This window comes from Talpa europaea (genome assembly GCF_964194135.1).
Source record: "Talpa europaea genome assembly, chromosome: 2".
Classification (NCBI taxonomy): Eukaryota; Metazoa; Chordata; class Mammalia; order Eulipotyphla; family Talpidae; genus Talpa; species Talpa europaea.
The window spans coordinates 5,360,771-5,387,780 of record NC_140068.1 but is presented as its reverse complement, the minus strand read 5'-3'; the positions used below and the strand labels follow the sequence as shown (position 1 = coordinate 5,387,780).

Below are 27,010 nucleotides of genomic sequence, written 5' to 3'. Positions count from 1 at the left end.
TGAGACCTAAAAACAAATCTTAAGACTCAGGTGACATTTCAGCCTGATCATCCACCTGTGAATGAACATGGTTACATACAGACTTGTTTTCAAAAAGACAGCTGAGCCTATTTGTAGTGTCTATATTCAAAAGTCTGCAGAAAACTTTTTTTATACAAAATATTTTGCCTGAGCATTTCCAATCTGAACCATGAGATTCAGTTATTAGACATTAAGTGCTTCTCACACTTGGTATTGGGGGGGCTGTAACAACAACTTCCTTCCGCCTGCTTAACATGGTACTCAGGTTACACTCAACTTTGATCTGCCCCAAATTCCCATTTTCTTTCCATAATATTAAGACAAGGGTTTGAAAGTTGATCTGGTACCCTGAAAATTATAAATACAAGTCTGTTCCAAAATTGAAACGTTGCACAGAATTGGAAGTCTCCATGTAGAGTATTTAACTAGATGTCATTCCTTCCCTTTCAAGCCAAAATATTAATAACTATCTCACATTAAACCAAATTAAAAATAGATACCTGTCAAAGTTTCACTTTTGTTTTAAATACATATATTTGATACTATGACCCATTGCTTTAATAATGGTGAATTAGTTGGTCCCACATGAAGGTTCCTAGGTCTAGCCAAGTAGGAACAGGAAAGATAAAGCAGGTCTCGAGGTGGGATGACATCTGTTGGGCAGGAAGGGACACCCCGGGAGCATATGTAGGAATCGGAGCGGCTGAGGAGGGTCCAGGCAGTTCTCATCAGCAGTCCAAAGAGAAAGGCTCGGACGACCAGAGAATGCCGCGTCCCTGCTGGCCAGGGAAGAGATGCAGGAGCCTGCAGCTTGAACTTTGCGTTATCACAGCAGCCTTGAAAAGAAACTCTACCCCACAGCGTCCATAGGGCCTTCACACTGTGAATTCCTGACCTTATTCCTAATTTTTTTGCCTATGAAAAGTATCATTAACAGTGACGCCTTGCCAACCAGTGAGGACAGATACCATGTCTCTATGACTGTCTTCTAGACACTGAACAGGCCCAGATAACGGGCATCAGAAATGATCGCAGGGCCAAGGACACGCAACCTTGCCCTTGAGTGTGCAGCTCTGTAACTAACTAAAACCCTGTCACGGCAAACAGGACTGAAGCACATCCTTTTCAGGCCTTATCAGTTTGGAGTTACCCTACTCCAAAGCTCACATGCTCTCTGGGGTCTGGCATCCTGGGACTCTACTGTGACAGCCACCTCAAGAATCTGAAGAGTCTTTAAGGACCAAAATCTATGCTTTTGACTTTAATGTGTGATATTTACCGTTCCAATGTGACTCCGACATACTTGGAGTGCACACGGAGCAGGGCACGCCACTAAGCCGTATTTCTATGAACACAGTCGAAGAGGACACTAGCCGCCACCTCACATGTTACTTGACAGCGCACAAAACATCAGAACCCCCAGCCTCTCCCTCCCTCCTGATTATCTTTCACCCTCGGTTCCTCCCATGTCGATCTGCTGGTTTCTCAATAGTCCTAAAAAGGGAAAATATGAAAGAAAGTTCTGAAAGGTTGGAATGATCTAAAGCACTGTCATTCTAACACCTCTTCATTTTCATGTACTCCTTTCAACTTTAAGACACATCAGGACATTTTTTATGTAATTGCTAGTGTGGCACACAGTGTCACATATTTAAAACCATAAATATTTCCTCCAGTTGCTACGATTTATTCACATGTGACCTTTAATGACAAAGATCAGGGGCCTTTTATGCACCAATCCAGTTCATTTAACTGATCTTTCAATATTTTATTTATTTATTTTTTTAAAGAATTATTTATTTATTAATACAAGCAGTGGGTACAGTCAGAAGCGTGGGAGGGTGACAGAATTCACCAGAGCCAGAGCGGGGAACAGAACAGGCAGAAGGACTGAAGTACACTGCTGAGGGGAGCAGCGGGTGGCAGGAGAGGTCTGTGCGCCATGTGGGACCCTCCTCCAGTGGCCGGGGAGCAGCCGGGGATTGAACCGGCGCTGCAGAGGCCGCGGGCAGCTTCGCAACCCAGCGCTCAACTGCTGCGCCACTGGGGAGGCCCTCTTTCAATATTTTAAATAAGATAAAAATTTGTAATTACTTATGTTGAACTCAGTTTTTCTTCTCCTGTTTTGTGTGTTGAATTTCCAGAATTAGGAGTGCTGAGACAACAGATGTGAGGTGAACACTTACATGACTGTGTGCACTGCCAAACTACTTTAGAATCTGGATTTTTTAAAGCATGGGAATTAATACATTTCATTAGGGTGTTTCCCCCTGCCCCCCATCTTTTGCATGCTCTTCTCCCCATCCTTCCACAGACTCAATGTCTCCCTGTCTCATCTGTGAGCCTCAAGTTTGCTCCAGCACACTGAGCTAAACTGTCTTCCTGTTTACCTGGAAACATTGTCCACCATACCTTGGCTTGAAAAAAGGTATAATGCAACATCTGCTTTCTGTTCTAACTTTATCATTGTCAAGCTGTCAAGTTGCTTTTTTTTTAAGATTTATTTTTATTTATTTAAGCATACAAGAACTGAGGTATAGGCGAGAGGTACGGGAGAGTGAGAGGATTCCCCAGAGACAGAGTGGGGAGCAGAACAGGCAGATCTACTGAAATATACTGCTGAGGGAAACAGCAGGGAGACATGTGGGTAGCTCCCTGGCCAAGGATGGAACTCAGGCCAAAGTGGCTGGCGATAGTTTGATGGCACTGAGGCTTTAACCCCTGCGCCACCAGGAGGCCCCTCACTGTCAATTTGAGATGCCTGCCACTTCTCATGCAGGTTGGTCAAAACAGTTAACTTAGGCAAGGTCAAGGAGAGTTGTGTAGCAGGAAACTCCTTCAGAGTGTTCATTCAACTGTAACATTTAACCAGGCCCCATTTAAGCAGAGTTGCTGAGTTACTCAGTTTTGTCTAAATGCAGAATCACCATCACTTCATTCCCCCAAAATCTTATAATTCTGAACAACACAACCATAACAAACACCAAAAAAGGAAAGAAGAATAGAAAGAAAAGTTATTTGATTATCAGGGCTACTCGTAGCGAACCCACCTGACTCCTAGGAATCACCAACTTTTTTTTCATGCATCTGTTGAATCATCCATTCTAGGCCAGGAAGGATTTATAATCCCCATCGCTTGTGATTCCTGCTGATGGGAGAGACTGTTGGGACTGTTGGGGAGACTGATACCGGATGGATGGGTAAGAAGAAAAGATGACTCTCAATACTTATGTACGTACTATTAGATTTTTAACAAGCATTTTTCTTGAAATAAAAAACAAAACCAAAAACTAGGGCCTCCTTGGTGGCGCAGGGGTTAAAGTCAGCACACTCAAGCTATGGGCAGCCACTGGGGCATGAGTTTGATCTCAGGCCAGGGAGCTACCCACATGGTGCGGCAGACCTCTCCTGTCTCCCCGCTGTTCCCCTTAGCAGCGTACTTTGGTCAGTCTGCCTGTTCTGTTCCCCACCTCTGTCTCTGGTACATCCTCTCACCTTCCAGCACCTCTGGCTTGTACCCCAGTTCTTGTATGCATAAAAAAGTAAACCTTTTTGAAAAATTGAATTTAAACGAAGTGGTTCTTTCTCCTAGAAGGAGAGCACTGCTAGGCATCAGTAGTCATTCTCCTGCAACTAAGCTACTCAGTGTCGCAGGGAATCATGATGTGAGTCAACGAGAAACTTTAAGTTAGTAAAATGTATATATACACAGATGTGAAACATGCAAAAGTTACCTGGATTTTAAAAAATTAAAAACTGGTAAGCTAGGAAATCCTGAGCTTGAGAGGAACAATGAGGAAATTTGGTATTTTTCAATTTTGCTCCTTTAAGAAATATTTGTTAGGAGAAAATAAAAATATACTGTGAATTTAAATTCAGGAGAAGAAAGGACTTTTTCTCTCTCATGGAAAAGTCACATGAATCCATTTTTTTAACATGGAAGGCAGAAATCTGAAGGCTGACAAGTTGGGCTAATAAACTGACTTGTAAATTCAGGCAAAGACAGGGGCTTACATATAAAGAAACTAAAGACCCCAGAAACTTGTCAGTTTTAGACTTGACATTGTGGAATGTCTTTTTAGCTAAAAAATAAATAAGTAAAAAGAACCGAGCGGGGACTGTGCATGCGTGTACACCAGCGCTCTCTGGGAACAGCCGGTGGCTTCCCGCTCCGCTCGGACCAGGCTGCCTGTTTCATGATAAAAGAGAGAAAGTCCTTAGGGATTTTCGTCTGTGGGGAGTTGGGAGGAGGAGAAGGAAACGAAAAAATGCCCTGAACTTTACTTAATTCACACCAGATACCTGCTTGTTGAAAATGAAAATGCCAATGAATGAAAAGTTTGAACTCTCAAGTCAAGTGGCCGCGTTCCTGCTGCTTCACACAGAATCTCCCAAAGCCCAACAAAGCCCAATAACGGGATAAGCTTATAACCCAATTGACAATTGTTTTTATGCACATATGATCAAGATTCTACAGTCTGTGCTGACCTGAGGAAGCCTGAGGTGGTGGGAGATTGACCTCAGTTATGCAGACATTTATTTCTCCAAGGGAAGAGCATTGGAAATTGGAAATGCAGTGAAGGCGATCAACAGCTTCACTTTCTCACATTTACTGGCTGAATACAAGAAAAATACATGCAAGATCAACAGGAAACATCTATCTGTAGGTTTGGGTCCTCCCTCCTAAGCCTCAAGATGCACCCTTCTCAGCAGTCTGCTACGGAATGGCCTAGGCCGATGGGCGTGAACACAACGAGATAAAACCAGCTATTAAAAAATGAGATCTGCCCCAGATGACCTTGAGGGCATTTATGTTAAATGAACTAGTCAGAAATTACACTCATATGTGAGGGATAAAGAATCAAAGCAAGGGGCCTCCCTGGTGGCACAAGGGGTTAAGCCTCAGCATTATGAAGCTATCCACAGACACTCCCCAGCCAGGGAGCTACCCACAGGGCGCAGCAGACCTCTCCTGTCTCACCCACTGCTCCCCTCAGCAGTGGATTTCAGTGGTTGTAAAAGCTCTTTGGGTTTTGGGACTCTCTCTCCCCACTCTCTCTGGTGAATCCTCTCACCTCCCCACCTCTGGCTTACACCCCAGTTCTTGTATGCATAAATAAATAAATCTTAAAAAAAAAAAAAAAAAGGACAGAAGAAAGGGCATTCCTGAAGAAAGTTAATGTGCATGACTGAATGTTAAAACCCTGGGGGAGGACAAAGCCCCACAGCACAACACCCTGATGTGGGCTGACCTATCAGCTGGGGGCTGACCCTCAGGGAGTAAATGCATTTAAAATGGAATGAGGTGTCACAGGGTACAGCAGGAAAGATGGTGAATGGGGAGTTATCAGGACAGCAGAGCAAACCTGGGAAGGAGAAGGTGCTGATTGAGTAGGACTGTCAATTATACCTAAATTAGACAGAGACACAGTGTTTTGGATTCTTATTTAAACTGTATGACTTGGTCCCAAAACCCAAAGAGCTTTTACAACCCTGCATCAGCTATCCCCGGGCCATGATGGGCTGGGAATTGTTGGGCCGGAAATTGTTGGGCCTGGGTTGGAAAGAACCAGCTGGCATTTACTGGACAGCAGAGAAGTAAAACATCCAACAATACCTACAAAGGCAGAGTGCCCTGGATCTTAAGAGATATCTAGTGACTCAAAAATTAATAAGAAACCCATAAGAAATGGGTTTCTAGATGCTAATAAACATCACAGTCAAGGCCCATCTCACAGTGCGGTGTCTGCTATCACCAGCCCAGCACTGGGAACTGACCAAACAGCAAGATTCTAGTACTGAGCTCGAGTACTAGTGAATCAGGAGGTCCACTTCTTTGTTAAATTTTCACTTTGTTGGCCCCATTTTTTTTTTTTTCTGTAGAAGAACTAGGATGTAGGCAAAGGTTCAGGGGGTGCGAGGATTCACCAGAGACAAAGTGGGGAGCAGAACAAGCAGATCAACTGAAATACACTGCTGAGGGGAGCAGTGGGGAGACAGGAGAGGTCTGCTGCACTATGTGGGTCAGCTCCCTGGCTGGGGATTGAACTCAGGCCATAGCAGTGATAGAGCTGAGACTTAACCCCTAGGTCACTAGGGAAGCCCTGTTGGCTCATCTTTTAAATGGATGTGATTCAGACCTCCCTGGTGGACAAGGGGTTAAGCATAGCACATGCTATCCGCAGCCTCTGCAGCACTGCGCCGGCCAGGGAGCTGACCCACATGGCGCAGCAGACCTCTCCTGTCTCGCCCGCTGCTCCCCTCAGCAGTGTATTTCAGTCAGTCTGCCTGTTCTGTTCCCTGCTCTGTCTCTGGTGAATCCTCTCACACACACCCACCCCTGCACCTCTGGCCTACACCTCAGTTCTTGTATGCATAAATAAATTAATAAATGTTTAAAAAATAAATAAATAAATGAATGTGATGCCACTTAGCTCATAAACATTATAAACTATAGTGTTAAGATAGGGGTAAAATCTGGACAAGAGGCAAAAAAAAATACCTGGTACCTAAAAGGCACTCAAACTCTACTAACAGTGAGTTGAGCCACTGAGAGAAGGGACTATAATTTTGTATAATTCTCTCTGCACCTGACCCTTAAGGTTTAATATTTATTAGTCCCTTTTCTACAGGCTTCACCCTTGTCATCAACACAGAAATACACAGTGAAACAACTGTGTTAGGAGCACACAAAACTGGCACATCCAGCCTCACCATTCATTCATCAAGTGAATGCTCTGTGTAATAAACAGCACAGAAAGCTGCATTTAAGAAAAGGAGCAATCAATGAGTATACTAAATATATATGCATATATGCAATGGTTTAAAATAAACACAAATTAGTAGTTAATAAGAAGCAGAAATAAGTGCTTCATGCTGACGATTATTGAGTTACTCCTGCTTCTGTGTGCCTAAGGCAACCTTACGAGAATAGCCAGCCCTACTTGACTTTTAAGTTTGCCCAAAAAGCAACTTTTTAAAAAATTCAGCTTAGTTCCAATCCCAGAATGCACTCCTTTGCTTTGATCAGACTCAAGGAAAAAACAAGTCAGTATCCTTTTCAACTTCTTATCCGAAAGAAGCCAGCTGGTCTGCTCATAGCAAAGGAATCATAAGCTTTGGGGATTTTTCCTTCTTCATGACCATAAAAAGTAACATAGGGGCGACATTTCCCTTACTCTTATTTGCCAGAGGAAGAATTTGCAACTCCATTCAAGTAGGCTCTGTGTTGGCCTGCTCCGTCTTCCTTCAAGTGCACGAGAGTGACAATATCTCCAGTATTCCCTGCAGGAGCTGAAAAGGATTTGAGGAACACAATAATTTACAGCCTTTAACTCCACAGTAGTCCAATTGTTTTTGGCCCTAGAAAACACGGTTAAGGGAAAGACTGAAGGCATAATAGGCCTGGGCTTGGTTGTTTAACGCTACACTCAATTAATTAAGTACCATAGAAATTGAGTCTATAAACAGTTATTAGACTCACTGCAGGCTGAAAGTAAAAGCTAAATCTGAGGCAATTACTTGGATTATTTGAACAACGAAATTAATCTAAAGTGTACTCAATCCAAAAACCTGTTGGGATTCTTATTGCTGCTGTAATTTTCTACTTGTTTTTCATCTGCCCCCCCCCCCAGATATATCAGTGGGTCTGAGTGTCAGTTAATAAGACTATAAAGATATGAAACACTTTATTTCAGGATAACCTGAGGTATTTTCCAAATAGTGTACGTTTAAAAGCTGAGACCATTCCATGTTTTTCCATGTTAGGCAGAGTAGGAATCCCTCCACGAGAGGGTCATTTAAGAATCAGATACAAAATACACTATCATTTTTGTATGAATGAAATGAAAATTCATCCTCTTCGCTTGCCCGGAAAGATGACTAATTGCCTTATTTTCCTAGAATTAGTCTCTCATCATTTACATTAGTAATATCAAATTTAGTTTGAAGTCCCTACTTACAACCCAAATACATGTAGATCCCGACTGATTACTGGCTTCACACTGCCAGTGGGTATAAATACAGAAGTCACACCCTAGAGTTCACAGTTCTCCAGAGCAGAGCCTCAAGATACCGCCCTGCTCTGGCTCACTGCGCCCTCCGTGCTTGCGCGTTCCTGGATGCTTTCAGAGGGAGGTGCACGTGGCATGCCCCCTTTACATAGTAAAGATCCTGGAAAACCCAGCAGGGAAAAAAATCCTTAACCCAACTTCTCCTAGACTATTTTTCACTCAGTATGTCTCCCAACAGGGTGAGGTTCTCTCTTACCCCATCATTTTACTGGTTTTATTTCTTTTTAAAAAATTTCTTTTTTTATTTATCTATGCATACAAGAGCTGGGGTGTAGGCCTAAGGTATTGGGGGTGAGAGGATTCACCAGAGACAGAGTGAGGAGCAGAACAGGCAGATCTAGTGAAATCCACTGCTGAGGGGAGCAGCGGGAAGACAGGAGAGGTCTGCTGCTCCATGTGGGTAGCTCCCTGGCCAGGGATCGAACTCAGGCCTCAGTGGCTGCCGATAGCTTCATAGTGCTGAGACTCAACCCCTGCACCACCAAGGAGGACCCTCAACATGTGAATTTTGAGATGACACATCCAGTCCACTGCATCTTCCAAGCCACCTTCCTTGATACCCAACCAAGTCTCCCTTTCTCTTGCTTCAGGCCCTTTTCATGTTGTGTCTCTGAACTCAGCTACAATTCGGGATCAAACATGGTTTCCAGGGGTTAACAATAATTGCCTGTGGGTGCTATGGTGTTAGTTATAGGGGATGCAACTGGCCCCCAGTAATGCTTACACAGGTGACCGAGAAAGATGGAGGAGTCCTTCATTTAAAAAGAACTCTCTAATGTTCCTTTTCTTCCTAAATAGACTTACACACATATTTATCCTTTAAGAAATTTTCATTCCAAGTTGGTGAAATAAAAAACAACACCAACAACAACAAAAAACCACCTCACCACATTTATGATTTTCTAGTCACTAGTCTCGAATCCTAACTTGTGATTTTTGGTGTTAGGTGAACAGGTGCCTGGGGTGAGTGTGTTTCTCTGAGTCCAGCTAAGGAGAAAAAATTTGATTTGGCCACTGAATTTGCTGCAAACCAACACACACAGGAGCCTATGATCACAGGGAAAGCTTGAGAAACTTCCTCTGACAAATGTAATACTTGAAACCATGACCTACTTCCCTGAATACTTACCCATTCTTCGCATTCCTTCCTGCCCTGGCAGAGTGCTTATCGGCACAGTTCCAGAAGTGACTTGCAATCTCTCAGTCCCTGCTGAAACTAGATAACTGAAGGTCTTCAATAGTCACACAGAATCTCCATATAGGACAAAAACCTTTTCAGCGTTCAAAAGACCTCAGAGTGTCTTTAATTAGTAACAGACGAATAATCTATATTTTAATTACAGCAAAACAAATTTCCTCTATTATAAACTAAACAAAGGCAAATCTACAATTGCCATCCAATTGAGTTTAAAGTCAACTTAAACTCCTGAAGGTCTTATAGAGAAATATAAGACCAATCAACTAGGTTTTTGCCCCCAGGACGGTCCACTGTTTTGTTTAAATTTTATATACTAGCTTTGTCAGCAAAGGAGAAAAGCTTGTATAATCAAGGCTGATTTGCAGTAAACTTAAGGGGTGACATTTTCCATTACTTTTCAATAACATATTTTCTATAAAACCAAGCAGAACAAGAACAAAAATTTCCATTTAAATATTTAGATTAACATTATAGGAGGCAGGAACCCATGTCTAAATATTGGTTGCCCCCATTTAAGGGACCTCCATTTAAGGGGCCTCCCTGGTGGCCCAAGGGGTTAAGTCTCAGCACTATGAAGCAATCCACAGCCTCTGCTGCAGGAGTTCGATCCCCGGCCGGGGAGCTGACCCACCGGGTGCAGCAGGCCTCTCCTGTCTCCCGGCTGCTCCCCTCAGCAGTGGATTTCAGTAGCTCTGCCTGTTCTGTTCCCCAATCTGTCTCTGGTGAATCCTCTCACCCTCCCGAATCTCTGGCCTGCACCCTAGCTCTTCTATGCATAAATAAATCTTAAAAAAATTTTGGTTAATGTGCCTAAAATAATTAAGAAAAAGCCATCCTAGAGAGATTGGCTGATTCTCAGCAATTTCCTGCAGGTGATAATCCCATTCCCCCCCCCCCACCTGGGGGTAGGAGTACCCCATATCTAGATGAAGTCCAGGGTTGAGCACCCAATGGCATGGGTGGGAGTCAGACTGCTGGACAGATACCCAAGTGAAGGAGAATTTTGTAAATTTCTAAGCAGCTATTCTATAGGCAGTTTGTTATTTAGTGCAACATCATCCCCCCAGAAGTGAAAATGTCAAAAAAAATAACAGTACAGGTTAAGAACCAAACAATGCATCAACCATCTGGTTAAATGCATCGCAACCGTGTGTATTTTATAGAGTTAGGAAAACTCAAGGACGCGACGAAGCCCGTCTTAAATACGGATGGTTGAGATCAGGCAGCAGAGGCAGACAAAGCCCAGAGTGTGTGGTGGCTCCATTCAGCAAGAAATCCTCTGCTTGGGCATGAAGAAAAACAGCAAACCTTAAATCACTCTCAGAACAACAAACCAAAGGGCAGACTTTGGAGATGGAAAATGTTACAAAGAAAAGTCTTCTCTGGGGCCTTCCTGGTGGCCTAGAGGTTAAGTCTCAGCGCTGTCACCCCACGGCCTGAGTTCAAGCCCCGGCCAGGGAGCTACCCACAGGGCACAGCAGACCTCTCCTGTCTCCCCGCTGCTCCCCTCAGCAGTGTATTTCAGTGCATCCCCCTGTTCTGCTCCCCACTCTGGTGAATCCTCCCACTGCCCCCAAACCTCTGGGCTACACCCCAGATTTTGTATGCTAAATAAATAAATCTTTAAAAAAAAAAAGTCTTCTCAGGAAGGAGAAGCATTTCCCAAGCAGCCTAGCCTCTCTGCCCACAAAAGGGAGGAATGCAAGTCAACCATCAAATCTTTCATTGTTAGGTGGACACAGATGTTGGGGTGAAGTAATCACCGCCCCACCAGGGAGCCGGGAGCTGGTCAGTGCAGTGGCATCTCATCTTCTATTAATACTCATCTGGGGTTCCACCTTGTCCACAGTCACCACCATCAGTCCTTTGGTGTTATTTCTTATCCTGTGATACTTGACCTTCTGCTGTCCCTCCCATACCCACAATTCAGAGTCCGAGTGTCCCCCGTGCCTGAGGTCACGCTGTCACATGGCGGGGCCACTGCCCACGGATGCCTTATAGAGTCTACTACAAATCTCTTTTCTGCCTGAGAAGTCCCAAGTGTGCCCCCGCCCCCCCCAAAGAAGATACTCTCCCTATAAATCACATTTTGCAGGTTGGATACACAGACACAGACAGACAGACAACTGACAATGTTGGGGGGGAGGTTCTTGTCTGACAACTGGAGAAACTGAGGCACTCCATATTCCAACTCTTGAAATCTCAGTTATTTTTGACTTCGCCCAAGCCAAGCCCGGTCCCTGCACCCAAACCCACTGTTCCCTGCTGATATCTGATCCATCACCAAATCATGCAAATGCCTGCCAGCACAACCTCTCCCACCAAGTCACCCTTCCTGCCCCACGCGCCCACTCTCTGCACCCTTTTGAGACGGTCTCCTGGGAGTTCACCGGCTATTTCATGACATTGCTGCATCTGAGGTTTATTCATTACCCAACACCTGGGAGACCCTCTACTGCCTGTGCAGCTCCCTCACAAACATTCAGGCCCTTAATATGCTGGGAACTTTCTGACCTCCCAACTAATTGCCCTTTATCTGCCTGTAACTTGCCAAGACACTTCTTTTCCCTCAGCAGTTAACGGACAATTCACTGAGTAGATAGGTACCAACTTGTCAAGTCGTCTATGGAACATTTCCTCTGCAGGCACCTTATCACCTCACCTAGATGAGGAGACACTCCAGGGTAATGCTACATGTTCTGACGTCTTTATCTCCCAAGCCTTCCTAGGTGAAGTGGTTAGGAAGTATTTAATTAACTCTTTGAAATGCATAATGTTTTTCCATACCAAGAGAGCAAATTAATTTTTAAAATAACACCTGCTTCCCACATTGTTATGTCTATGACATATAAACTTACCATAGACTACAAAAGTGTTTGAAAACACAGACTTGTTATTACAATTGACTATTTTTGGCCACTCACTCACTAAATGCTTTTTTTCCCCCGATTTTATTTATTGAGGAAAAGTTCACATTATTGTATCTGTTTTGGGGCTTATAGGTTCAAACCTCTATAACCGTTTCCACACCCCGCCCACCACTCATGCGCCAATAACCCTTCATGTCCCACGGGGCTCCCTTCCCCCCACCCACCCTCCCCTGATGGTTGCCTCGATTTGAAACAGTCGGGTTTCACCCCTCCATGCTTTTCACTTTAATGTACAAATACACACAGCAGGAAGTGTTTTAAAGTAAAGAAAATTCTCTAAACAGATTTATGCATGTTCATGGAAACTCAAATTTTAACAGAAGGGGCAATTTAATCAATTGGTATGAAACAGTAGGTGACCTACATGAAAAGTGAAATTAGAGCACTCCCTCGAGAAAGAAAATAATCCATTTCTTGTGGATTAAAGAGCTAAATATATGAAAGGGAGAAGTTCAAGCTCTTGGAACTCTCTCTTCGTGGTACTCCCAAGTTCCTGGGGTACAGAAGCTGTAAGAAATGTTTACGGAATCAAGATTGAACAGTAAAACGTGCTGGGGAAGACAGACCCCTATTCTCATCTTTCCACTGCTTGGTTAGGCTGTAAGATTTCTTCCCAAGCGTTTGGGCCGGCCAGGTGCCACTTACTGAGCACTCAGTTACTGTGCACATACTCAGCACAAGGGATATTTGAAGTTGACAAATGAGGGAAGAGATTAAGAGTCGATCAGGCAGAAATGACCAAGTGCACAGACAAGCAGCTCCTTGATCAGAAAGGAGCACAGCGCTGGACTCCACACCCATTTACCCTGGCAGCACAGTCGACTGCAGTTCCCTTCCCTCCCGCGGCCGTGTTCTCAATACAGCAGAAGAATAAAGGAATGAGGGCCTCCCCGGTGGCACAGTGGTTGAGCGCTGGGTTGCAAAGCTGCCCGCAGCCTCTGCGGCGCCGGTTCGATCCCCAGCTGCTCCCTGGCCACCGGAGGAGGGTTCCACATGGTGCGCAGACCTCTCCTGCCGCCCGCTGCTCCCCTCAGCAGTGTACTTCGGTCCTTCTGCCTGCTCTGCTCCCCGCTCTGGCTCTGGTGAATTCTCTCACCCTCCCGCGCTTCTGACTATACCCAGTGCTTGTATAAACAAACAAACAAACTAAATAAATAAAGCATGCCTCTATTTAAAAAGTAAAAAATAAAAATAATTATAAAAAAAAAAAGAATAAAGGAATGAAACTATGGAGGAGAAATCGTTCCCTTTATTTTACCCTCAATATGTGTAGTGACGCAAGGGGCTAAGACTCAGCGCAATCAAGCTCTCGACAGCCACTGAGGCATGAGTTCGGTCCCCGGCCAGGGAGCTGACCCCCAGGGAGCAGCAGACCTCTCCTGTCTCCCCGTTGCTCCCCTCAACAGTGGATTTCAGTAGATCCACCTGTTTCACTCCCCACTTGTCTCTGGTGAATTCTCTCACCACCACCCCCCCCGGCCTGCACCCCATCTCTTATATGCATAAATGAATTAATAAATCTTTAAAGAGAAAAAAAAAACGTGAAGGGAACAGCTAACTCTCTTAACATCACCACAATCCCTCCCCTCCCTAAAGCTGCACCCCCAATCAATCTGTGTGGCTGCTATCTCTACCCCGGCCCACTGCTTCTCCTATCCCCAGCTTCTGTGCACACCCCATCCCTCCCTAAGCTCCTACACACACCCCCCCCCCAACCAACTCTACCTCCCTAACTCCTACGCACATCCCTCAGCTCCTGCACCTCCCCCTCCCACCTTCCTTAAGGCAAGGGTGGCCACATCGGGCAGATGAGAATACCTGATGAGCATTAAGGCTCCAGAATTTCAGGCCCTGTGCCTGCCTGGGATTTGGATGGATCCCCAGAAGGCATCTTTCTATAGAGTCCCCCAGGTGATTGAAAGGCAAAGCCAGGCTAGGAATCCAGGCCCATCCCTCCATACTCCCCCAGTTTGCAATGTCTGCAGAGAACAGACAGCTCCACCAAGGAGTTGCAGTAATCTCCCTTTCTTAAATGTTGACTTAGCGCACTTACAAATCAAACATAAAATTGACATTATACTAAAGCTGGGATTAAGGTTAGACAGTGAAACTACGGCGTTCTGCCCCCGCCCCTTTTAAACTCAGAGAACTGTGGAGAAGACAGAAAACCTTTGAACTTGAGGAACACTTTTGGAGACGCTTGACGGTATCTGGGACACACCCCGTAGGGTCCGGGGCTCAGGACATCCACATTTTCTGGGAAAATACATGGATTCCAGCTAACCGGCCAGGCTGTCTTTGTTTAGAGAGTGAGAAAGACGCCCAAGGGGAGGGCTCAGCCTACAGTTTTCTCAGGGGGATATGTTGCCCCCAACCCCTGATTCCAGTATTTCATGGATCAGAAGTATGCAGAAATTTCTGGCAACAAGATGATTGTAGATTGTTCCCAGAGGAGAAATTTTATTTATTTTTTTACAGAGAAGAAATTTTAAAACTGATAGCTAAAGTAGGTCACTGTCCGAGCAAATAAAATGAAAACTGTACTAATTTGGGAAGGAAAAGCAGTAAATAAGGACAGTGCCTCAGTTGCCTCTTCCCCCTTCAATTTGCCTTTTTCCTCATTTAGTAATTTGGGGGGTGGGGTGGGAAAGTCTTTTAAAAAATCAGTGAGTAGTTAAGCAAAGCACTGCCTTTAATGCTCAGAGTCAGTGTCACTGTGAGACACGTGCATGCACACACACACATGCGTGCACACACCCCCCCCACCCAAGGAGGCCCCGAAGTCTGACAGACAGTGGAAGGTCTCACATCCACCAGACAAAGGCAGGGACAATATTCATCTCCAGAGTAGGGATCCCAAATGGTAAAACCTCTTTGGAGAGCACATTTAGCAAGGGCCATCACAAATAAAATGCATAGCACTATGAAGCTATCTGCAGCCACTGCAGCACGAGTTCAATCCCCAACCAGGGAACTGACCCACATGGCGCAGCAGACCTCTCCTGTCTTGCCCACTACCCCCCTCAGCAGTTTATTTCAGTAGATCCACCTGTTCTGCTCTCCACTCTGTCTCTGGTACATCCTCTCACCCTCCAGCACCTCTGGCTTATACCCCACTTCTTGTATGCATAAATAAATAAATCTTTTTTAAAAAATTAAAATGCATGTAAATCCTCTGAGCCAGCAATTTCTCTTCCAGAAATCTATCCTAGGGAAATACATGCACAAATGCACAAGCAACCTGAACAAGGCTGCCCCTGGGGAGCAAAATGTAAATGTAAATATAAACACAGGGGCTGGGTTCAATCATAATGGTACTTCAACTCATAAAGGGCAAATTTAGGCAGTCATTTGTTAAAAAATGAGACAGATCTTTATGTCCTGGTATAAAAGATATGCAAAACTGAAAGTTGCAGGATCTATGGGATAAGATCACATTTGTTAAGAGGAAAAAATGAGACTATTCTTATTTATATATTTGAACATGTACAGGGCCTCCCTGGTGACCTAGGAGTTAAGTCTCGGTGCTATCACCACTACGGCCTGAGCTCCATCCCCAGCCAGGGAGCTGACCCACAGGGCGCAGCAGACCTCGCCTGTCTCACTTGCTGCTCCCCTCAGCAGTGGATTCCAGTGGATCCTCCTGTTCTCCCCACTCTGTCTCTGGTGAATCTTCTCACAACCCCCACTCCTGCACCAGTGGCCAACACCCTAGTTCTTCTACTAAATAAATAAATAAATAAATATTTTAAAAAAATTTTGGAACACACATAAAGTTTTGGAAAGAATATGCAAGAAATCAGCCACATTGGTTTCAAATTATTGTTAACAGTGAGTACTGGGGGAAAGGCAGTGGGGTGGGGAGGAGGGGGTAGAAAGGAGACTCACCTTTTTTTTTAAAGATTTATTTATTTATGAATACAAGAACTTGGGGTGTAGGCCAGAGGTGTAGGGGGAGGGAGAGGAGAGGATTCACCAGAGACAGAGTGGGGAGCAGAACAGGTGGATCCACTGAAATACACTGCTGAGGGGAGCAGCGGGCAAGTGAGGAGAGGTCTGCTGCGCCATGTAGGTAGCTCCTGGTGGGTGGAGGGTTGGGGGGTGGGGGTGTCGAACTGCTGCAGTGGCTGCTGATTGCTGAGACTTAACCCCTTGCACAACCAGGAAGGCCCAGGAGACTCACTTTTCAACCCCATTCTACAAATTAAGGTTCTCAACCATTCAATAAACATTATACGAATTCTGTTGTGTAAAGACTTGAAATAAAAATTCAAACAATAAGCAAGTGCTGTTGATCATCTTATAAAGCCTTTATGATTTAAGAATGAAGGCAGATCTAGTCTCTTTTCAATAAGTTCCCTCAATTATTCACAAGAAATAGGAAGCTAAATATAATTTAAATTATTACAGATTACTACCTCTCCAATCCTTTTATTAGCTGTATTGTTGAATAGGATAAAAAGGATAATGAAGAAGTCCTACCACTTCCCTGCTCCAATAAGTGCCAGTTGGCAGGAAAATGGTCACAAATCTAAACAGACAAGTCAGCTAATTACATATTTTTCAAAAATCTCTTGAAAATAAGCTTACACATTTTAAGACAGAGTGCTGCTCCCTTCCACGCTCAGACTTTCTCATACTTTTCCACTGGATTATTAAAAGAACTAAGAATCGGGTTCAAGGACATGAGGTGGTGTTTTTCTCACGAGATAAATGTACTGATATATTTTTCTCAGAATGCTGAGTGCTCACTTCTCCATGAGTGACTACAGCACACAGAGTTACAGAGGTCAAGGGCGGGCACCATGTCGCTTGATTTTCCTTTGGTCCATGTTCTGTGTTAATACTTGAATAGGTGGCAAAGCTTTTGCAAGAAAAGGAAGAAAAAAAATCATGGTAACTTTTTAAGACAAAACATTTTGTTTCCATTTTATTAACTATCCTATAAAACACCAAACTAGAATCATTCTCACATGATCAGTTTAAAGCAATCAGGGCACGGAGATGATTCAACCCAAAGCGAATTCAAAAGATGCACATGTGAGGCCCGTTTCTCATCGAGGGAACTGTTTCAAGCGGAAATCTCCACTGATCTCACACATCTACCAGCCGAAGAGGCTGTAATCAGTGAAAGGGAGGGAGACAAAATCCCGCAGGTGATCGCCACCCTAAGTGACCATCCTCACAGCCCACACCTCCAACTTCTAGACTGTTCTCAGCAGGAAGAGGCACCTCTTGTCACCTGGGGGAAACACCCAGGAATTCAGACAGCCACAATCACAGCAACACACCCCGGTAACATATAATTCAGTCTCCATCACCTTACACTCCAGCCCCTTCAGTGTAAACTGGTGACATAACCACACCCCGGCTATTTTCATTTTCTAGTCCTATTCTGTACACACACACGGCATCCACCTTAGGCTTGCCGAGATTTGTGAAATGCATCCAGCCGGCTCAATTGTCTGTCTTAATGCACACAAGACATCCTTAAATTTAACTAATCAGATAATGGATTCCTCCATCTGAGCGCATCTATATATTCTGGTGACTCACAGCTCCCAGAATCTAATGGACCCACAGTATGAAGGACCCACAAGACCTGCCTCTCCCCATCTGCCAGGGACACCGACCTCACACCGCTGCAACTGACCGCTGCTCCATTTCTGAAGCCATGGACTGAACAGAAAACATCGAAAGGTTATTTCAGAGGAGGGCTGTTCAGCCTTAAACGGTGCTCAGCTTCCAAAATCAAGATTAGTCAGAGACAGGGAAGTAAATGTGTCATTGGTGACCCTGCCCTATATTGCCACCTGGATGAAAACAACAACGACAAACTTTGAAAGACAAACTTGCAAAGACAAACTCTGAAAACACAGGAAAGTGAGAAATAGTAAGAGTCTTTATTTAACCCCTGATATTCCTGCCTCCACTGGGGTCAAAATGGCCAAGTCTCAGAATTTCACCTGGAAAATAACTGATTAAGCCATTTTCAAATGTCGTGTCAAAGACGGAGCTTAGACTCCTCCTATTTTATTGAAATGGACCACAGATAAAACCAAGATTCCTGCCTCAGTCCATTCAAATGTTAGGCTTGAGTAATCACGTTTAACTCTGGCATTGGCCAGACAAGGAGGATAATTCAATGGGTGGTGTCTTTTGGGAGGTGAGTACTTACTTAACTCAGGGAGGAGCTGATAACTAAAATTAACAGAAAAAAAGGAAAGGAAACTGGACTGCTAAATGGGCAGCATGCATACGATATGAGTATTATTCAGGGGGCAGAAAATGAAGATGAGCATTTACCTGAGTGCTGGGGATAAATAAATTAGTTTAAACCTCCACAAATGTCCATAGACCCAATCAAGAAAGCTCAAGATGTAATTCATCACTGATCAGTGTATGAACTGGTCACAACTGGAGCACATGCATTTAATAAATTTGTCTATTTGTGAATAAAAGCAACTGGAAATTGCAATGTCACTGGGTCACGAGAAACCAAAGTCCCCATATCTGAGGGTTTTTTTTTTTTTTTTGCCAAAAGAGTCACTAGATCTATTAATAACCAGATGACTAGATTTAGTCACTATCATGACAATGAGCTTGTGACCATGAGAAGGTGAGGTCCTGAACTCAAGAGATGGACCATGATAATGGGGTCAAAGATGAAAGCAGATGGACCAGGGGCTTCCTCACCTTGATATAGTCTTCCAGGCGCAATACAGAATCAGAGGGCCAGGGCCTCCCTGGTGGCACAGGGGTTAAGCGTCAGCACTATGTCACTGCAGCATGAGTTCAATTCCCAGCCAGGGAGTGACCCACATGGCGCAGCAGACCTCTCCTGTCTCACCTGCTGCTCCCCTCAGCAGTGTATTTTAGTCGATCTGCTTGTTTTGCTCCCCACTCTCTCTGGTGAATCCTCTCACCCCTAGCACCTCTGGCTTACACCCCAATTCTTGCATGCATAAATAAATAAATCTTTAAAAAAATAATCAGAGGGCCAGCATCACCCCTTCTTCCCTGTGGATATTTACCATGTCCAAGCAGCAGGCCACACAAGGGGGAACACCTGTGACGGCCCCTGTCCCTGCAGAGTACCCAAAACGGCCAGGAGCACACTCACAAGCAAGTCACCAAAACTCAAACAAGGAAGGCGCTGGGAAGGGCCCACAAAGGTGTGGGAACCCAGAATGGTAGATGAGTTCACTGGGCGCTCAGGCACTGGGGCTTCCCAGGGTAAGGAGGAGCCGCTCGAGCCACCGGCTGAGTCATTCCTAGCGAGGGGTGCCCTTTGACAAGACTTGTCTTCAGGACCTGAGGAATAAATTTTGCCAGTTGAAACGAAAAAACTACACGTTTTCTGAGCTACTTGTAAGTGTATTGATCAGTCGCCAAATTGATAACTGGGCGGCGTGCCAGAACACTCAGTGATGTTCTAGATGTCATTTAAGCCATTTTTTCAAGGAGGTCGTCTGGGAGTTTCAAGATGGTGGCAAGTGGGAAACAGGGAGCACGAGAAGAGAAGGCCATGGGAGAAGCACCGAGGCAAGAGACGGAAGGAATAGTTTTAAAGCAACAAATTCAAGTTTATGGGAGAGGCTAGAAATGCCACATTTCCAGTGTTATGGCGATCACGCCGCGTACGCGAAGCCCAGGGGAAAAATGTCCCCCAGTTACTGGCCTTAGCCACTACACCTTAACATTAGCAATAGGACCTTAAAATACCGGGTCCTGCCATCAACTGGCTCTGCATCTCCTGACAGTAGTTGGATGCACCCATCAGTACTAAAATGTGACTTGTCCTTTATGTGCAAAGCTCAGACACCTCAGAAATGCAGACACCCCAGGCAGTTCGCACTGACTGGTCTCCACAGCTCCAGGGACAAAGGGCTTTGCCCGCAGGAGCAGGTGGAAAACAGGAGGTGATTGAAACAGGAGTCTCAGCCCAGCCTAGGCTAGTGCACCGAGAGGTCAGCGTCACCAGGCCTCAGGTAGGGTGGGCTGCTGCTGTATTTCCCCCCACGGCAACACCTGCACCCCCTGAGATAACTCAAAGACCACCACCTCTCTGAACCCTCAAATTGGACACCTGGGGGCTTGTTCTTTTTTTTTTGGTATCAAGTATGGTCCCCCCTGTTCCCCTAAGGTATCTCAAAGCCCCGCCGATGGGCACACCAGCTGGCAAACACGGGCGGGCACAAGCCCCAGGCGTGGCGGCTGCGGCGGGCGAGAAGCAGCGCGCCAGCCCCGGGGACCAGAGGCTGGACACGCAGATGTCCAGGGCTCGGCGGCGCCCCCTGGAAGGGGGGATCCTCGCCCACGCCCCGACCCTCCCGGGAGGACTTCTAGCCCCTGCAGCATCTGTCGATCCGCGCGCGCCCCCAGGGCAGGCCACGCCGGGAGGACGCGGCTCCGTGTCCAAACCCGCCGCCCCCTTCGGACGCGCAGGGGCTGCCCGGGGTGCGCGGGCTGCACCCCGGCTTCTCCGCGCGCGCAGGGGGCGTCTCCCGGCGGCGGCCGCACCCCCAGGCCGGCACCCGGGCCAGGTGGCCGCCGGCACAGCTGGCGCCGGGGAACCCCGGGCCTCGCGCGGCCGCCACGCGGGTCACGGCCCAGCAGCTGACTCCACGCCCCCGGAGACGGGGTTCGGGGCTCCACCCTGCACGGGCCGCCCCCGGGGATGCAGAGGGCTGGGGGCGCGGGCGGGAGTGGGGGCCGCGGGTGGCGCAGTCGCCGCCCCTGGGGACCCGGGACAAAGCTGCCGGCCCCGGCGCGCTCGCCCGGGCTCTGGGGCGCCGCGGGCGCAGGAGACCCGGGGACCCCCAAGAGGGGCCGGGCCGCCGTCGCGGGGGTCGAGCCGGGCGGGAAGTTCCGGCGGGCGGGGATCCCCAGGGCCCCCCAGCAGGTGGCTCGGCGCGCCCTACCTTGGCGGCGGGGTCCGCGCTGGCGAGGGCCGGGTCCCCGCGCGCGCCGGGCGCCGTGTCCGCCTCCGCCGCGGGGCCGCCGGGCTGGGGCTCGGCCGGCGCGGCGCTCCCCGCCTCGGGCCGCTCCGGGCTCCGCTGCTCCGTGGAGCTCCCGGCGCCCATGGCTGCTCCGGTGCCGGCGCCCCGCGCCCGGCGCCTCCCCAAAGCGCAGCGCCGCGCCCCGAGCCCTGTCCCCGCGCGCCCTGCGCCCGCCCGGCGGCGACTGCGGAGACGCGCTCGCGGCAAACTCCTTAAAAGAAAAAAGAAAAAAAAAAACACCTCTTGGCCGCCTCCCTGCGCCTCCCCCGGCTCCCCCGCTCATCACATGAGCGCAGCCCAGACACGCCCTGCGGCAGCATCTCCCCGGCCGCCGGCCCGGGGCGCGGCCAGATCCCGCCCCCCCGCACCCCGCACCCCGCACCCCCCAGGGAGCCTCCCGGCTCAGCCTCGGGGACCCAGGGCTGGGGAGATGCACAAAGTGGGGAGGGCACAGATGCGGGGAGAGGGATGCGCGCGGGGGTGGTCAGCGACTGGTGACCCACGGCGCGAGCCTCTGCCGCGGCTGCCGGGCAGCTCGCCCCGAAAGGACCCCGCGCCCCTTTGCTGACCGTGCGGGACCCGAAACGCGGGTCCCAGCCCCTCCCCAGGAGCGGGAGGCAGGCGCGCCCCTTGGCACCTCGGGGGCTGCAGCCCAGAGGCGCAGGCCGTGGGGCCGCGGGGGGTCGGGGGGGGCTGGCGGGACCGTGATGTCAGCAGATGCCACCGGCACCCCCGGGCGCCCTCCGGCCCCGGAGTTTGGGAACTGACACTGTTCCTGGAAAAGCGCCTTCCTCTGAGGCCGGAGGCTGCGGGTCCAGGCCACGCCCCGCTGAAACTTGATGGATGGATTTTGTCCATTTGCGATCAGTGTTTCTCCACAGAGGCCTTAAATAATGTCGGCCGAGTGGCTTTGCTTTCTCCCCCTCATGCTCTCGAACAGAATGTTTGTTATATGAAAATACAGCATTTTTTTAGCATATGTTTAGCTCATGGAGGGGGGCGAGGTGAGTGTAAAGCTAGTGGGACTGAAAGACAAAAATTATCCCAGTTTTAACTGGCGGCCGAGGGCCTTAGTTTTCACGAGTAGCTGGAATCAGCGACTCCTGACGCTGTAGGAAATGCTAGAATACTTACTGCATATGAGGAAATTTGGGGGGCACTGAAGCTAGATGCCAGATAAACCCCTTGCCCAGACTGAGTACAATTTAGTGGTGCATTGATACAAGTCATAGTTCAGCAGGATATTGTGAGCCTGATTAATTGCAGGCGATGTAGTGGCAGCATCCAGGATAAAATGTTTTCTGAGTTCCTCGCTTTTATTGAAGGAGTACACGAAGACCAGTTTCTCTGGAATTTATCCTTTCAGAAAAGAGTATATTTGTAAAACACTTGGTTTTAGGGCACTGTAAGCATTTGAACTCTTTCAACTTAAATACTGACCATTATGAACAGATGAGGATTTACTCTGTAGCCAGCACTATTCAAGCCCATGGTAGCTCTAATCTCATTTCACCGTCACAAAATCCCCATGATGGAGATCTTTTTATTCTCCTTTCTCCAAAGGACTGGGGAAAAGCAGGCCCAGGAACATCACCACAGGTGCTCAAAGGTTCTCATCTGGTAGAAGGGACAGCAAGGAGCCCTCTCAGCAGCCCATGCCCCTTCTGCAGAGGCTTAGACTGTGCTCCCTCTTCTAGAGGATGTTAGCGAAGAGCGCTCTTAGACCTCACTGAGGATGTTAAGAGCTGAAAAACACTGTTAAGGCCTATTTGAGGAAGATTACTGTCAGCACATATGAAAACGTGTCAGTAAGTAACACAAATGCTGCCAAAAATTTCCATTCTTTGAGATTATATTTACCCACTTCTTGGGAAATTCTTAACAATGCTTTTAGCATCTACTAACCTTCACATTTTAAGAAAAGATTACAAGGTCCAAGATTTCCAGCCAGAAGTACACAGCCCACACGCTAAGGAAGACAGCCAGGGCTGCCTACATTGGCAGTTGCTCACTTTATGTTTATTTTCCAGGTTATGAAAATGCTCCTAGTCTTATTTTTTAGCAGCAAAATCTTATTTTAAGAAATGTGCCTATTCTAGTACTCCCTCTCCAGTTAAAACTAGCTCCTTGAGGTCCTCCCCTGATGGTGCAGGCGGTTGAGTGCAGTGCTGTGAAGCTGTCCGCAGCCTCTACAGCGCGGGTTCGATCCTGGCCAGCCCGTGAGGGTCCCACATGGCTCGGCAGACCTCTCCGGTCTCACCTGCTGCTGCCCTCGCAGTCTGCCTGCTCTGTTCCCCGCTCTGTCGCTGGTGAATCCTACAAAATTCATTCATTCATTCCTCTCAGCACATACTTGAGTCCCTATTATGTGCCCAGTACAGAGCAACTCTGTTTCAAGTCCCCAGGGTTTGTTTCCTAGGATGTTGGAGGCACCCTCCTAAGTGCTTGGATTAGTCAGTGATGGGAGGAAGGGGCTGTTCTCCATTTGCACTGCTCAGTTCAAGACTGTCAGTTATAGGCCCCCTTGGTGGCACCAGGGGTTAAGTCTCAGCACTATGAAGCTATCCGTAGGCACTACAGCACGAATTCGATGCCCGGCCAGAGAGCTACGCACATGGCGCAGCAGACCTCTCCTGTCTCCCCGCTGCTCCCCTCAGCAGTGTGTTTCAGTAGATCTGCCTGTTCTGCTCCCCAGTCTGTCTCTGGTAAATCTTCGCCCCCACCCCCACCTTTGGCCTACACCCCAGCTCTGTATGCATAAATAAGTAAAGTAAATCTTTAAAAAAAAAAAAAAGACTGTCGGTTACCCCAAAGTGTCCCCAGCAGCACTTTCACTGGCAAACAGCAGGACGCAGGTGTCTTGAGCACAGGCTCTCCCAGGGGAGTCCTGGTGTAGAGCTGATGCCCTGGGAGGGTTAATGTTCTCATCAAAACAGCTTGAAATGTCTCAAAAACAAACACATAGCACCTGAACTGCAGGCTGAGCTTGTCAGCTTGGGCTGCCTTCTCCAGAAAGACAGCTCACTGAAAGCAATAGCTGGCCTTTTCCAGGGTTTTGAAGGGATTCATGAATGTGAAACATTTTTACAATGGAGTTCATGAAACTCCGTGTAAGAGAAATAATTGTAATTATTAAAACAATTTAAAACCCACACTTGGGGCCTCCAAGATGGTGCAGCAGGTTGAGCACAGCGTTGGGAAGCTGTCCGCAGCCTCTGCAGTGCGGGTTCGATTCCCAGCTGGCCAGGGAGATTCTCACTTGACACAGCAGACCTCTCCTGCTGTGCCCGCTGCTCCCCTCAGCAGTGTGTTTCAGTCAGTCTGCCTGTTCTGTTCCCCACTCTGTCTCTGGTGAATCCTCTCACCCTCCCACGCCTCTGGCCTGTACCCCAGCTATTGTATAAATAAAAAATGAATCTTAAAAAAAATTAAAAAAAAAAAAACCAACACTTGGGGCCTCCCTGGTGGCGCAAGGGGTTAAGCACAACACTGTGAAGCCATCTGCAGCTTCTGCAGCAAGAGTTTGATCCCCGGCCAGGGAACTGGCTGCAGCAGACCTCTCCTGTCTTGCATGCTGCTCCCCTCAGCAGTGTATTTCAGTAGATCTGCCCCATTCTGTCTCTGGTGAATCCTCTCACCCCCTGCAATCTGGCCTGTACCCCAGTTCTTGTATGCATAAATAAATAAATCTTTAAAAAGAAAATAAAACCAGCACTTAACACTACACCACACATTCACTCTGCAGCTACAAAGCCTTCAGGTGATTTCACTTAGAAGTTTGCCCCTGAAACTACCACTTATCAATTCTTTGTTTTCTCTAAATGAAAAGCCTACCTTCATATGGGATTTCTTACACGGAGATAACAATGTCATCTAAGAATCCAACCCCTATCGCCTCTTTTACATTTGCTCATTATAAATTAGAAAACTAGAAGAATTAACAATACTAGTCATCACATATGCAGCTAATAATCCAACATTCTTATAGAAAATAAAGGAAAAGTTCATACAAAGATATAGCCCAAAGGCCAACCATCGTAGCTATATTTCATATAGACCAGCCAATGCTATTCTTTTAACTTTTTTTTTAAAGACTTATTTATTATTATTTATTTATACAAGCACTGGGTACAGTCAGAAGTGCGGGAGGGTGAGAGAATTCATCAGAGCCAGAGCCAGAGTGGGGAGCAGAGCAGGCAGAAGGACCGAAGTACCCTGCTGAGGGGAGCAGCGGGCGGCAGGAGAGGTCTGCTTGCCATGTGGGACCCTCCTCCAGTGGCCGGGGAGCAGCCGGGTATTGAACCGGCGTTGCAGAGGCTGCGGGGAGCTTCGCAACCCAGCGCTCAACCACTGCGCCACCGGGGAGGCCCTATTCTTTTAACTTTTAAAGAATGGGTTGCTTTGGGGTTAACTCTACAGCCACCCATTTAAATATTAGTTTTGTTTACCAAGATTTAAGATTGATTCCTGATCAAATTTAAGATTACTCTGAAATAACAAGGGGAGGGGTTCATTTATCTTTTCATTTATATTTTTCCAGCTATTATGGAAACCTTTACAGGAGCAATGACTTTCAGAGAACTAATCAAAATGTGTCTAACATGGGGGAGCAGGGACTATGGTGACAGGTCATGGGTGCTGCGGTGGTGGGAGATTTATCGGGTCTACTGCTGAGGGGAGACATCGAATATTGTCCCAAGATGCACAATAATGTAAGGAAATAAAGTTTAATCAATAAAAATGTGTCTAAACATAAACAAACAAATAGACTGTGGTTGAAGTGCAGTCCAGGCTTGGCTCCTCCTTCTTCTAGAATTGGCTGCTTTCCACCCACTTTTTTTTTTTTTAAAGATTTATCTATTTATGCATACAAGAGCTGGGGTATAGGCTAGAAGTGAGGGGGTGAGAGGACTCACCAGAGACAGAGTGGGGAGCAGAACAGGCAGAGCTAATGAAATACACTGCTAAGGGGAGAGGTGGGGAGTAGGGGAGAAGTCTGCCGTGCCATGTGGGTAGCTCATTCTGTGGGTGCTTATTCTGAAGACTTACTAAAATCAAATAAGAGATGTTAATTATTTCATCCCATTTTATAGGGCTCCTGTATAAATCCTGTCCTGGTGAGATTCTGCATTCTTGGGAATTGATCTCCATTCTATCAGCTGCTTTTTTTTTTTCTTTACTGAGGTGACATTGGTTTACAACACTGTACAGGATTTAGGGGAATAGGTTCAAACCGCCTCGGACAGATGTGACCACACCACCCCATCATCCACGCACCCACAGACCTTTGCCTTAGCTCACTGGGCCCCCTGAACACCTTGTCCCCACCTCTGCTCCCACTTCCCCTCTAGAAGCCTCAATTCTGCAGTCATAGTTCTATGATTTGTTTTGATTTGTTTTTGTCTGTTTCCTTTGTTATTTCCTCTATATTCCACATATGAGTGAAACCATCTGGTATTTGTCTTTCTCCTGACTTATTTCACTTAGCATAATCCCCTCCATTTCCATCCATGTCAAAAATGGCAAGAGTTCATCTTTCTGAATAGCTGTGTAGTATCTTTTTTTTTTTAATTTTAAAGAGGCATGTATTTTTATTTATTTATGATTTTATTTATTTGCTTGTTTGTTTGTTTTGTTTTGTTTATACCTGCACTGGGTACAGTCAGAAGCGCGGGAAGGTGAGAGAATTCACCAGAGCCAGAGCGGGGAGCAGAGCAGGCAGAAGGACCGAAGGACACTGCTGAGGGGAGCAGCGGGCGGCAGGAGAGGTCTGAGCGCCATGTGGGA

At 47.0% G+C, this 27,010-nt stretch overlaps 1 protein-coding gene across 1 annotated transcript in view; it reads right to left on the bottom strand.

Annotated features, from left to right (window-relative positions):
- AKAP12 (A-kinase anchoring protein 12) overlaps positions 1 to 21,637 on the bottom strand; it is a gene marked incomplete at its 3' end in the record, with an annotated part of 86,462 nt that extends 64,825 nt beyond the window's left edge. Inside the window, exon 1 of the mRNA XM_084228797.1 lies at positions 21,146 to 21,637. Within this exon, the coding sequence (XP_084084923.1) occupies positions 21,146 to 21,307 (162 nt within the window). The remainder of the gene's footprint in view (positions 1 to 21,145) is intronic.
- Positions 21,638 to 27,010: the final 5,373 nt, after the last annotated feature.